At 45.2% G+C, this 12,204-nt stretch overlaps 1 protein-coding gene across 1 annotated transcript in view; it reads left to right on the forward strand.

Moving 5' to 3' along the window:
• Positions 1-445: 445 nt before the first annotated feature.
• Positions 446-12,204, forward strand: part of LOC121090656 (kinesin-like protein KIF26B) — a 197,097-nt gene continuing 185,338 nt past the window's right edge. Inside the window, exons 1-2 of the mRNA XM_040599381.1 lie at positions 446-508; positions 748-1,149. Of these exons, the coding sequence (XP_040455315.1) occupies positions 446-508; positions 748-1,149 (465 nt within the window). The remainder of the gene's footprint in view (positions 509-747; positions 1,150-12,204) is intronic.

Here is a 12,204-nt window from a genome sequence, read left to right on the forward strand (position 1 = left end):
CGGCTCCCGCTCCCTTCCGCGCCTGCCCGCAGCCGGCTCGGATGCGGTGCTGCCTGCGGGGACAGAGGGAGAGCCGCGCTGCCTGCGGGGACGGATAGTGGCGCTGCCTGCGGGGACAGAGGGAGAGCCGCGCTGCCTGCGGGGACGGATAGCCGCGCTGCCTGCGGGGACAGAGGGAGAGCCGCGCTGCCCGCGCCGGATGGTGCTCCTCTGAAAACATGGGCTTGTGAGGGAATGAGAGGGAAGACAATGAGGAAAAACCGACCGGGAGAGAACCCCAGCCGCAAGCGTTTTCCCGAGAACTGACGGTGTCTCGGGGCTGAGCGACCCCGGCGGCGGCAGCAGCCTGCCCGCTCCGCGGGGGACTTCCCGGGACCGGCTGATTCCCTTCGGATGCGGACTGGGAAACCTGTGGGAAATTCTCCCGCCGCGCTGCGAAGCCACCATGAATTCGGTGGCTGGGAATAAGGAGCGGATCGCGGTCACGGCGCGGAGCAGAAAATACGGGGTAAGTTGCGGGCGGAGAGGGGGGCTGGGAGCGGTGCCGCCGCCGTGCCGGGACCCCGCGCCCCTCGCCCGGCGCGTCCCGCCGCCGCCGGCTACCGCCCTTCCCCCCCCCCCCCCGGCCCCGCTTACCTTGCGCGGTGCGGGCGGCGGCTCGGGGCGGCGCGGGGGCTACCGCGGGCGCGCAGCGTCCGAGCGCAACTTGCCGGGCCCGCCTGACCGCTGCTCCTTCTCCCGCTGCAGGTGACCGAGCCCTGCTCCCCCACCAAGCCCGCCGCCCCCTTCTCCCCCGAGAGCTGGTACCGAAAGGCGTACGAGGAGTCCCGGGCGGGCAGCCGCCCGGCGCCGGAGGGAGCCGGCTCTGCCCTGGGCTCCTCCGGCACTCCGTCCCCCGGCTCAGGCACCTCCTCGCCGGGCTCCTTCACCGGCTCGCCGGGACCCGCCTCGCCTGGCATCGGCACCAGCTCCCCCGGGTCGCTGGGCGGCTCGCCGGGCTTCGGCACCGGGTCGCCGGGCTCCGGCAGCGGCGGCGGCTCCTCGCCGGGCTCCGACCGCGGCGTCTGGTGCGAGCACTGCAACGCCCGCCTGGCGGAGCTGAAGAGGCAGGCGCTGAAGCTCCTCATCCCCGGGCCCGTCAGCGGCAAGGTGAGCCGGGGGCTGGGGGGCGGGGGGCGTGTGTGTCCCTGTGCTGCCCGGCTGCGGGGCCGGAGCCATCCCCCGGCCGGTGGGGCTGCCGGGGCTCCTCTCTGCCGGTGTCGCCGCTGAGGGGGTTAGGGTTATTGGGGTTCTGCCCTGCTTGGGCTTCTTCCCTTTTCCCACCCCCTCCTCCTGCCTCGCGTGGAGCAGGGTCCGGGGGGCGTCTGTGGCAGTCCCTCAAGCCCACCCCTTGCCCCCCTTTTTCATTGCATTGACGGTGGTTTTGTGTTGTTATTTCCCGTGTACTTGTTCTTGCTCCCAGTGAGGGGCAAGCAAGGGTGGGAATGCCACATGGAAGTCATTGGTCCCTTCCCCTTTTTCCATCTTTGATCCCTATGGGATGGATTTCCAAAATATCCCGAGACTTGGCAGCCAGCTTAGTGGTCAGGTGCATATGGTCTGATGCCCATGGTTTGTACTCGTGTTGTTGGGCTGGGTGCGGGAGAGGCTCTCCCACAGCTCCAGGTTCAGACAAGCCATTGAAACGCTGTGTGAGCCCAAAGGTCAGCCATGAAGGCTGTGGCAGACCACGGCATTGAACCCAGCTTGCCCAGGTGTCACTAACACCAGGACAAGGTGGTGATGTTTCATTCTTGCAAGGAAGTGCTAGATTTTGAGAAATTATTATTATTTTTAAATAGGAAGACTTAAAAATTCTTGGAGCTGCTGGACCCTGAGTGTTGGGTTGTTCCTGTGCCTAAAGAGCATGCAAGCATTTCTGAGATCCGACCCCAGGTTTTAAGAGCTGACTGATCATGGATAGAGTTGGAAGTCTGCTTTCTGCCTCTGTTAGGGAATCTGGTACCTCCAAAGGCATACTCTGAAATTCCTTGGTTTTGTTTTGTTTGGCATTATTTTTTTTTGTTTCCTCTGCTTGTTGTGCATTTAAAGATTAAGGCTAACAGCCCTACAAGAGTGACCAGCAGCCCTTGACTGACCCTCTGCAACCAAAATAGTCAGTGTTGGGTTCCTCCATAGCAACGTTGTGGCGTTGTGTTGTGAATGGGTCTACAGCTCCCAGAATGTGATACAATGCAATTTTGTTTGCCCTCTTGGGTCCAGGTACTATCAAATGATAATATTTACTCTTCCACTTCAAAAAGTTTTCATTAGTGATTGCGATAAAGAGGTATTGTGGGAAAGAGCTGACTGCAGAGAAAGGGTCCCTGGTATTGCTCTTGTGTTGTGCTCTCCATTATTTATTTGTGTGCTGTTTGAGAGGGAGTTGGTGCACTCTTGAACAAAAGACTCAAGGGCTGGTTGTTACCGTGTCTCAAGAGCTGGCTTAACTGAATTATTCATGAAAAGGGAAAGGTGGAACAACCAAAATTAATAGTCAATTTAACCATATTGATACGTCGTTGATTCCCTGGGAAGTGGCCTCACACCAAAATCTTCACAAATTTCAGGCTGTGTGATTTGACAGTGATTACCAGCTGTGGGTATAGGTAGTAAATTACCCATACAGGTATGGGAGCCAGCAGAATAACTGAGGTTGGGGTGGAGGGAGGGTAGAACATAATCATCAAGGCTTTGCATCCCTCACACGGTGTTAAACAGATTCTGACAGATTTTGCAGTCGTGTAAAGATTTGTACAGGCTTCTTTTATTGTAACTAGCTTCCCTGAGATGTTACCCTAGTGTTACTATTGGTATTTGTTCTGTTGTTCACATGGTTTAGCTGATGGTGCTTATAGGCCAATCTTTAGTCACGTCAGTAGTAAGCCTAACCTCTCTGTTTTTAGCCCCATTACCTATGTTCTTTTTTATTCTTACACCTCCTTTCCAAACCTTCCAGTTCTGTAGGAGTGCCACTTGCAAAACCATGGCTGTCCCATGTGTGCATTTAGGGGGAAGGAGGGAGGCACAAGCAAGGTGGTCTCTGTGGGCTAGGGTGACACTCCCTATTTGCTACACTTAATAGTATTTGCAGGCTCAGTCCTGCTGAGGTACTCCAGCCTTTTGGACACAGTTCCCTGGTGTGGATGGGTGCTACCTGGCTGGTGGCTATGCAGAAGCATCCCTTTCTCTTGCGCTTTCTGGCTTTTTTACAACCATGAAGAACTTCTGGGATTGTGATTTCTGTCTTCAGCAGACACTGCCCAGCACAGCAAGGCTTTGGTCTAGTGCCCTCGACTTCTTTGGACCGGGTATGCTGAGCCAGCCGGCCAAGTTTGTTTTCATTGGCATGTGTGGGCTGGCCTTATCAGTGCCTGCTTAGGGGAAAGCCGGGTGTTGGCGTGGGCTCAGCCAGGGCCTGTGAGCTGCCTTTGCATGCCATGTGGTGCACGCCACAGTAATGCTCTGGGGTTGCCCTCCGAGGGCAAGATGTACAGTCTGATCTCTTGCAAGAATGTGGAAACCTGTCATGTGTCTGGAGAAACTTCCTTTGGTTTGGATGGAGGGTGGAGGCTACCTTGCTGTGTTAATGTAGCTGGTGTTTTTCAGGGTCCTGTGAGGTCCGCTCCTGATCGGTGATAAGGGAATAGGTTTTTGAGGGGTAGAATCAGTCCTGCCACTGAGTTCAGTGGAAGAAGAAATAGATCACATTCCTGGTTCTGGACGTTCCCTCAGAACTTGCAATGCATCTTACAGCTCAAGACTCTGGTGCCCAGTAGGATGCAGCTAACTGGCGATATGCCTTTATTAGAACAATTAAATGAAGCATTCAAAGTGTATCAGTCATCTTCTAGTCAGCCAGATCTAGCTGACTTACATGTTTTTTCTTGGTTTTTGAAGACACCGCAGAAATTTCATTAGTATTATACATGTAGTCTGCGGCACCTGTTTCACACTCATACTGCATTTAGAAATGCATATAGCCCAGGGTGTTGTGTGTTGCAGAACAAGCAGAATATGAGGGTATCTGTGTTTTGACATGTATCTAGCAGCAGATACTGGACTCTGCAGTAACCTGTCCGATTGTGAACCTATATTGATGTTTTCTAGCGTGGAGTCATGTAAATGTCTGTGTATATCTGCAAAGTGTAATAGTATACTTAATTGGTGCATAAATAGACCAGGCTTTATGCATGAAGCTATGTGCTGAAGCTTTTCACTTGAATCAGAAAAAGCCACACTTAACCTAGAGCTAACTGCTTCTGACTAGCTCATTGTTAGTGTGGAGGTGTTGAGCTTTCAGTTTTAAATAGGAGCATTCTCTCCTAATATGTCAACAGGATGAAACCTTGGGATTTGGGTTTGGTTTTTTTGGTCAGGCACAAAAGTGAGGAATATATAATTATAGTTGTGCTGCTTTATTTTAACTGTTTAAAACGCCACGTTCCCTGCCAATTACAAAAAGAAAAATGCTAAAAGCATGTTGTTTCTTTTTCCTCTCTTGTGATACAGATGTGACTTAATGATGTACAGCAGTTATGTGCATACAAGGGGTTATGTTTTGTGAGAATTAAATCTTATTGTAACCCCTATGCAAAGCATGCCCGTGGGAAATGACTAGCACAGGTGGTTGTTATAGTTGCACATTGCAGTTAGTAACTGAGAGGATCATAGAGCATTTAATGGCCATTGTTTGTGAGGGTTTTGTTGTAACATTAAACATTTGCATGATGATAAAGATTGTCTCACAAATTACTAATACTGATTTTTTTTTTTTAAATTTGGCTTCATTTTAGGCTATATTTTCAGAAGGGCATCAAAGTTCTAGCATAAAAGTTTATGCTGATAAGCTATTTATCAGAATTTGTGTGAAATCTGGTTGCCTAGAGTTCAAACCTGTGATATCCTCTGGCTTCAATGGGACATTAACCTCACAGGCATCTGGCAAAAAAAAGACCATCAAGTTTAATTGGAGAGTTAATATATTTATGTGTATCAAATTATATTGTGTGTAAATCATCAACTGAATGCTAATAGAAATAGTCTTAAGCTGGCAACTATGTATTTGTTAGTATAGGATTTAAAAAATCCTGAATGCAGCCTTTAAACCAAGAGGTAATTTGAATGTGTAGACGTGAATAGCTGCTTGGGCCTGTTATGATTGGGTCAGGAAGTAAGGATACTATTTTAAATGCTAGAGATGGATAGCACCTGTGTTGTTAGGTGTTTTATGTGCTGGCCTATCCCTTAGCCAAAAAGTCTATGCTTCTGAGTGTTTTATGTGCTGGCCTATCCCTTAGCCAAAAAGTCTATGCTTCTGAGTGTAAGAATTGGGTAAATTCTGGTTTAGCATGGTGTGTCTGTGAAGAGGGAAGGAGAGGACTTGATTCAGGCTACAGTTTTGTTTTCTTCCTCCGCCCCCCCCCATTTACTGACACTCTACCTGACTTTTTGCTTGTGTACTGTTGAATTAGCCTTTTCTATTTCAAAGATGTTCAGTAGTCAGTCTTGACTAATAATTATTAATAAAGAAAGCCCTGAAGTTCATATAATGAAAACCAGGTTCCTGTTAGCTTGTAGCTACTTTAGAAAGATTCCCAGTAGAGACAGGACAGTAATGAACCCTTTCTCAAAGCTTAGTAAGTGGCAGAATAATGGAATTTCATTTCCGTCCAGACCTTTAATTTGTGAACAAGCACGGCCAGTCTGTATGGTGACTTAATTCACTGTGCAAAAAATCTCAGGCACCTAATCATTTCATCCCAACTCATTGTAATGCAGATAGGATTATTGCATTAGAAATGTGATTTTAAATGGCCTGAGGCAGTAATTTGTCAGCATTTGGAAGGATTAACTCCATTAAAGTTTAGGCAACAACAACCATTCTTTTGTGTTGCATCACAGGTCACAATACCGAACGTTTAGCATAACTCATCTGTGAATCTTCTTACAATTGTATGTTTCCTGGCAAGTTGGGAAACCACAAGCTACTTCACTTGCCCTGGAATTACAGCTGTTTACAGAGGTCCAGAGAAGACAAACGGATCTGCCTTCACCTCTGACGAATTAACGTAAACTCCTTTATTAGGAACAGCTGGAAGTCTTGCTGCCGCAATCCACAGTGTCAACATGTGAAATGATATAAATATTTCTTTCAAGCTTGCAAATGTCTTTGAGGTAAGGGTAAAGATACTGTATATTAAAGACTGCTTTTTAGGAAGCTGTCAGAACTGTTAGCTCTGCAGCTTCCTCCACGGGAGCAGAAAGGCTCACTGAGTGCCCTGGAAATTAGGAGCAGGCCTGTGATTGTATTTAGTAAATTGAGACTAGGGTGTTTTTCCTATTGGGAAAGTAAATACTTTTAGACCATAGATGGAGCTGTTGGGGTTGGTGGAGAGGAAGTATCGACATATTATCTGAAATAAATCTCTAAGGAGGAGCAAAATTTTGATAGTGTTTGTTTTTTTTTTTCTTACAGACACTTGGCTGTGCATCTGAAAACACTGTGTTCAGAAATACAAAGTCAATGCTTAGTCCGTAGCTGGCCTCTTCATGCCGGGCTATTATTAAGTGACAGATTTCCTTTGGGGTGCTTTATACATGCTATGAACGCTGCACCATTCTCTAAAATCACCTTGTATCTTTAGATAGTCTTATTATTTTCCTACAAGTATATGTTGCAACATCTATAGCAATCTTGTACAACAAGCATAAGATTTTGGCATATAATTTTGGAAGTAGGGGAGGAAGAAAGGTCATCCATGCTGGATTACCCAGGCAGTGTTAGAAAAAATGTCACATGTTACCGGTACGGGCCATCAGCATGTAATGGGATTCACGCCTGCATCAGCAGATTATTAGAACGTTGCCGTGCTGTGTATGTAGGGTTGAAAGACACTGCAGTTTTGCCACATCAGCAGCACATAGCCTTTGACATCATATAATTGGGGTGCTTCCAAGCACTGAACTTCCAGCCCTTCACCGCAATAAACTTGACTGTCATGCTCTACATAATGATGTAGTAGGAACTGCAGCATTCTGTGACATGTGGTCCGCATGTCAAAAGTGTGAAAGATGTTCTAAGTAAAATTGGTAGCTTAGATCTTAGCAAAGTGTCATGCTGTAGTTTGAGAGGCATGTATGTTAATAAAATGTGAGGAATACAAGCATATGCCTCCCCCTGCTCTGCCGCCACTGCCTAAGTAATTCCTAGCCTACGTTATTTGTTGCTGAAGCTGCAATTCAAGAACTATCCCTGAATGCAGAAAAGCAGATTGCATGTTTATTTTGAATTAAGGAAGTTGTAGTATGTAACAACAACTTGATAAAGTAGTATCCCATGAGTGGGAAGTTCTGGAGGTGTCTTCCATGGTCTTTCCCAGTATTGGACTGAATTTTGGTTGCACTGTGACACTGATGGAAGTCACAACAATTAATTAAGGTATTGCTTTTCTGGAAAGCAGTGGTAAAGACAACTGCAAGCAGTCTGCTGCAGTCACATGTTGAAGGGCTGCTTTTCTTCGGAAGCTTCAGCTTACGCATTTGAAAGGCATGGCAATGTTTCATAGAACAGTTTCTGTGAGCACAAGTTGGCCATTGGAGCAAGGTTGTCTTAGATGATCATACCATGGCGGCATCCTTATTCATAGGTTTATGGAACTCAAATTCCCAGTGACTCATGTTGCTCGGTTTTATTTTCACTTGCCTCCTGTGCAACCTTTGTACATTAAACCAGGGTTTCTAAAAAATTAGTAACTATGAGCGTAATGAAGCTGCTGAGAACTGTGTTTAGATCTCTGTTCTAAACCCCAAAATATATAATCAGACACCTTCCTGGTAGAGTTGTAGCATCTACAACCAGAATACACATTTGCTTATGCTTCTTTTCCCTCCACTCCCCTCTTTAGATGATATTACAGCATAGCTTAGTAATGTTTTGATGAGAGAGTTTTTGAGGATTCTCTAACACAAGATCCTTAATAGGGCAGAAGAATGTTGACTGGACCATTCTGAGCTTGGGATGGAGGCTATTCAAAAGATCCTGCAAGAAATGTCAAATATTTAAAACTCTTTTCCTTGTATAACATGAATTATTGTTGATTGCTTATAACAACAGCAAAGAAGTGGGGAGGAGGAGAGAAGAGGTCCAGATCTGAACCTTGTTGGTCTTCAGTCTGTTGACTTACACGAAATTGCCCCTAGCGAGGGGATTCTGGCTTCAGCAAAATCTGCAGTATTTCCTTTAGGCCACAGCTCTACCTATCATATACCTCTAACCAGGGAATGCCTGCATGCGTCTGCTCGGCTGAGCAGGGGGAAGACATCCCGGCCCCTTGTGGGCTTCCCAATGTGCCTTTTCTTTCCTCTCTCCATATGAAGGTCATAAGTTAGCATCCCTGCAGGTCTCCTGTGTGAGTACATGGTGGTTGCTCCCTGCCTTTGTTCTTATCAGAGTGATAGATAGTTCAAACAGTTTCAATAGTGCTGCTTTCTAAACTCAGATCCTTTTGATTGAAAGGTCAGGGAATGACTTGGACGATGTGTTATTACGACAGCAGATGTGAAGAGCCAGTGAGCTCTGATGAGAAGGTACTGATGAGAGCAGCACAATGCATCTAACCGTAACCTCAGCTGTAGCTAGTACAGAATATAGTGATTACTTTTTAATTACTTTATGAAAGAGGAAGTAAAGGAAAATATGATACTAGCTATACAAAATAATAAGTTTTAAGAAACTGGTGTCTTCAATTGCAGCTGGGGTTTGGTTGTATGGTATCAGAATTAAATTTATTTTATTTGAAATAAAACAGTATTATTATATAGTAAGGCTATTAAAAGCTACTTACCATTCTAGTGTTGGTGTACTTCTTAAAATATATTTTCATGTTCAGCTATGTTTAGTTTTAGTTGTCACTAAGCCCTGCTACTCTGTTCAATCTGTGCTATTAAATCATATAGTAAAAGAAAACCAAAATAGTCAGGGAAATTCTGCTCAAAAGACTTGAGTGAACTGATGGAGTATTAAATTGGACTTGGTTTACAATTCATGATGGAAACAAAAGACTTCCTTCTCTTCAGAAGGAGCCGGACACTTCTAGATTCACATAAGTAAGTTCTGTGTTGGTATAAGTTTTTTATATTGCGTATTTAAACTTGTTGTGCCATCCTATTAAAGTAAGGTTGGGTCTGCTCACCTTGCCGTACAAGTAGGAGAACTTAACTCACAGGCTGTATGGTATCTGCTTTGTTAGTGGCTGGCCAATGATCTTACTCGATGGATTTGGTGATTTAGGAAGAGAGTGTCAAATGCCTTTTAAAAATCAGTTTATTCTAGTAAAAAAATACTGCAAGCTGACGTGAGTGTGGCTCTGGAAAACATTTTAAATTTCTTGCTGGTGTTGTGTGTCAGAGGAACTGTTTATGCTGAAGATAGGATATCTGTATCCAGTGCAGTATGACTGATATAAAGCGTCCATCCAGCTCTAGTGTTTGTAGGAAAATCTTAACTTAGGAGTACAGTCTTTTTAAGTGTTTTGGCTCCCAAATTACCTTCAAATGTAACTTGCTTTATTATGTATTTGGCTTTTACAAATGTGTTTCAGCCTGCAGATTTTCTGTGATCTATTAATAAGAAACCTCTAATTCTTATTTCATCATGCCTCCTAAATCATTAATACTTTGATGTGATCATTTATTTGCATCTGAGCATTGACAACAGCTTCTCTATTCCATGGGCTTGCATGAGAACAGAATTCTACTGACATGAATGTTCGGGGAAAAGCAAATGAAAGGAGGCTGACATCCACCACAGTAAATATTTTCTTTTTCTGAAGGAAAAGTGAAAATTCATAGCTGTTTGGGATTTTCAACTGTGTTCAGAACTATCTGAGCAGACTGGCCTCAGCAGTGGAATTCATTGTCCCCAAGTTGTCCGTGTTTCATTCCCTCTTTCTCTCCCACCCTCATAATTAACTGAAGATAAATAAAGATTCAGGAATACAGCCTCTCAATTTCTGCTGGCCGCTGTGTGGGTCTGTTGGGAATTGCCAATTCCTTTTATCGCAGGCATACTTGAAGATGTGAAAGAGATTCCTGCAGTGCTGAAGAAGGTGGTTGCTCTGGAGCCCTTTGCTGAAAGTGGGACAGAACTTGGTCTTTGCATGTTTCTGTCCTGGCTCCTTTACGGAAGAGTTGCTTGGGCAAATTCCTGTCTTACCAAAGCCAAACTCAGGCTTGTTTATGCTGAAGTGGGCTTCAGCCTTCTAACCGATAGCCTGTATGATGTGATGCTACTATTTCAATTGGACAGTTTTATTTTTCAGTGCCTCTTAGCTAAATGAACCTCTGACCTACTAAGGGCCAAATGCTGAAAGAATTACCCGTTTGCTCCATCCACCTGATGGACTCCAGCAGAAAGCCTATGGGCAATAAGGCAGTCTTGGCTTTAAGCAAGCGCTGAACAGCAAGAATAGAAGTCATTACTCTTCATTTCTCTATTAGTTTCACTGCTCATTTAATAGTGCCGGGCAAAGAAAAACATTAATATCCTATTCAGCAGCCAAATGCACCAAACTGGGAGTTGTGCCTCGTGTGTTTTCCTCTTTTCTAACAGTATCATTAAAATTTAACAAGTCCTCTAAATCATGTTAGTATTCCCAGGGTTAATATTGCTGAAATTGCTGGCAGCGTTCCCGCAGGAAGAGTTAACAGTGGCTGAGGCTGTGTGGCTGGCATTTGTTGCTCCGAGGGAGGTGTTGGGACTGGAGAAGCCCTGGCACCAGAAAGGCACAATGAAGTCTTTGGTGACAGGGGGCATTTGCAATACAGATACATATTCTTCCTTATTCACCTCTCCCTTTTCACTCCCTCCCCCCTTTCCTCTCCCCACTAGTCCTAAAGCTGTCATTTCAGCTCATACCCATTAGATTTCTAATGGAAATCCTTGACAATAAGCCTGCGTACATGTGAACCTAGCAGGAAGGCATACAAGTGTGCTAGTCGGTGTGAGTGTCAGATTTAAAAGATTGTTAGACCATAGATGGCTTTTACTGGAGGTCGAGAAGGCTAACGAAGTGGGAGATGCAATTAAAATGGTATTTGTTAGAAAGGAATAGCTAGCTGTCTGGGCAGACTGAACATGGGGAAATGATGGGTAGCTGGAAGGCCATTAGTGATGGCTTTGTAAGCAGTTCTGCAGCATGGGTGGTAAGCCGAAATCCAGAGCTGCTCTTTCAGCATGCCTAATAAGACTTCCTTCTTTTTTCCGTTGTTGGTTTTTTTTTTTTTCTCCTGTGTGTCAAATCCATTTTTGAATAATGGATTTGACAACAATTCTGTGGATTTTGATTTAGACTTAAAGGTGCGAAAAAGAAGTTACGGTAGGTGGGGTGGGTAAGAGAAGAAACTGGCTTAAGGGACCATAGGGGTATGCTCTCCCACCATCATGAAAACAAGGCTCTGAAAGATATTGCAGAGCTGGTTTTTGTGAAGTCCTTGGTTCAGCGTCCCTGTCAAGAGGCTGTTTGGTGAGGATGAGGAATGAGGCAGCTTATTGAAATGCCTTCTCATTTTAAATGAACAGTTGGGATCTGGTCCTTGTAAGTTCTTGATGAGACCTCTGATATTAAAAATAAATAAATAAATGTATGCAGAATTGCTTTCCCTGCTGCAGTAACCTCTGTTGAGGTATTTGATCACATCTCTTCTTTATCCTTTTCTTGACTGGTGAACTGTTGGGCGTTTGGCTTCAACATCATTGTTAACAGTTTTTAAAGCTGTGAGGGGTGGGGGTAGGCACGTAACAGCAGATTGGGCAATCCATTTTGGTGCCCTAAAAGACATAAGCAGCTATGAGAATGGGAAAGGACCACTGCAAGGAGAAGGACAGGGCTTTGAGAGGAAGAGGACAGGCTATGGAGACAGAAATGAAGTGGGAGTGAAGTGTGCCTTGGTTAGTCCAGGCAGCAAAGGAACAGTGCTTCCATGGGAAAGGTGGCACACTGGGGAAGCAGGGAGAAATGGGTGATAAACCAGAGTTTTTTTAAAACGCTGAGCTCACTGCTGATGTCATTAAAGCTTTACAGTAATAGTTCATATGAAGGTTTTGTTTTTTTTATTGTGGTGGGTTTTTTTGTGATTTTTTTTTCAGCTGTTCTTTTAAAAAAG

This window comes from Falco naumanni, chromosome 6 (genome assembly GCF_017639655.2).
Source record: "Falco naumanni isolate bFalNau1 chromosome 6, bFalNau1.pat, whole genome shotgun sequence".
Lineage (NCBI taxonomy): Eukaryota > Metazoa > Chordata > Aves > Falconiformes > Falconidae > Falco > Falco naumanni.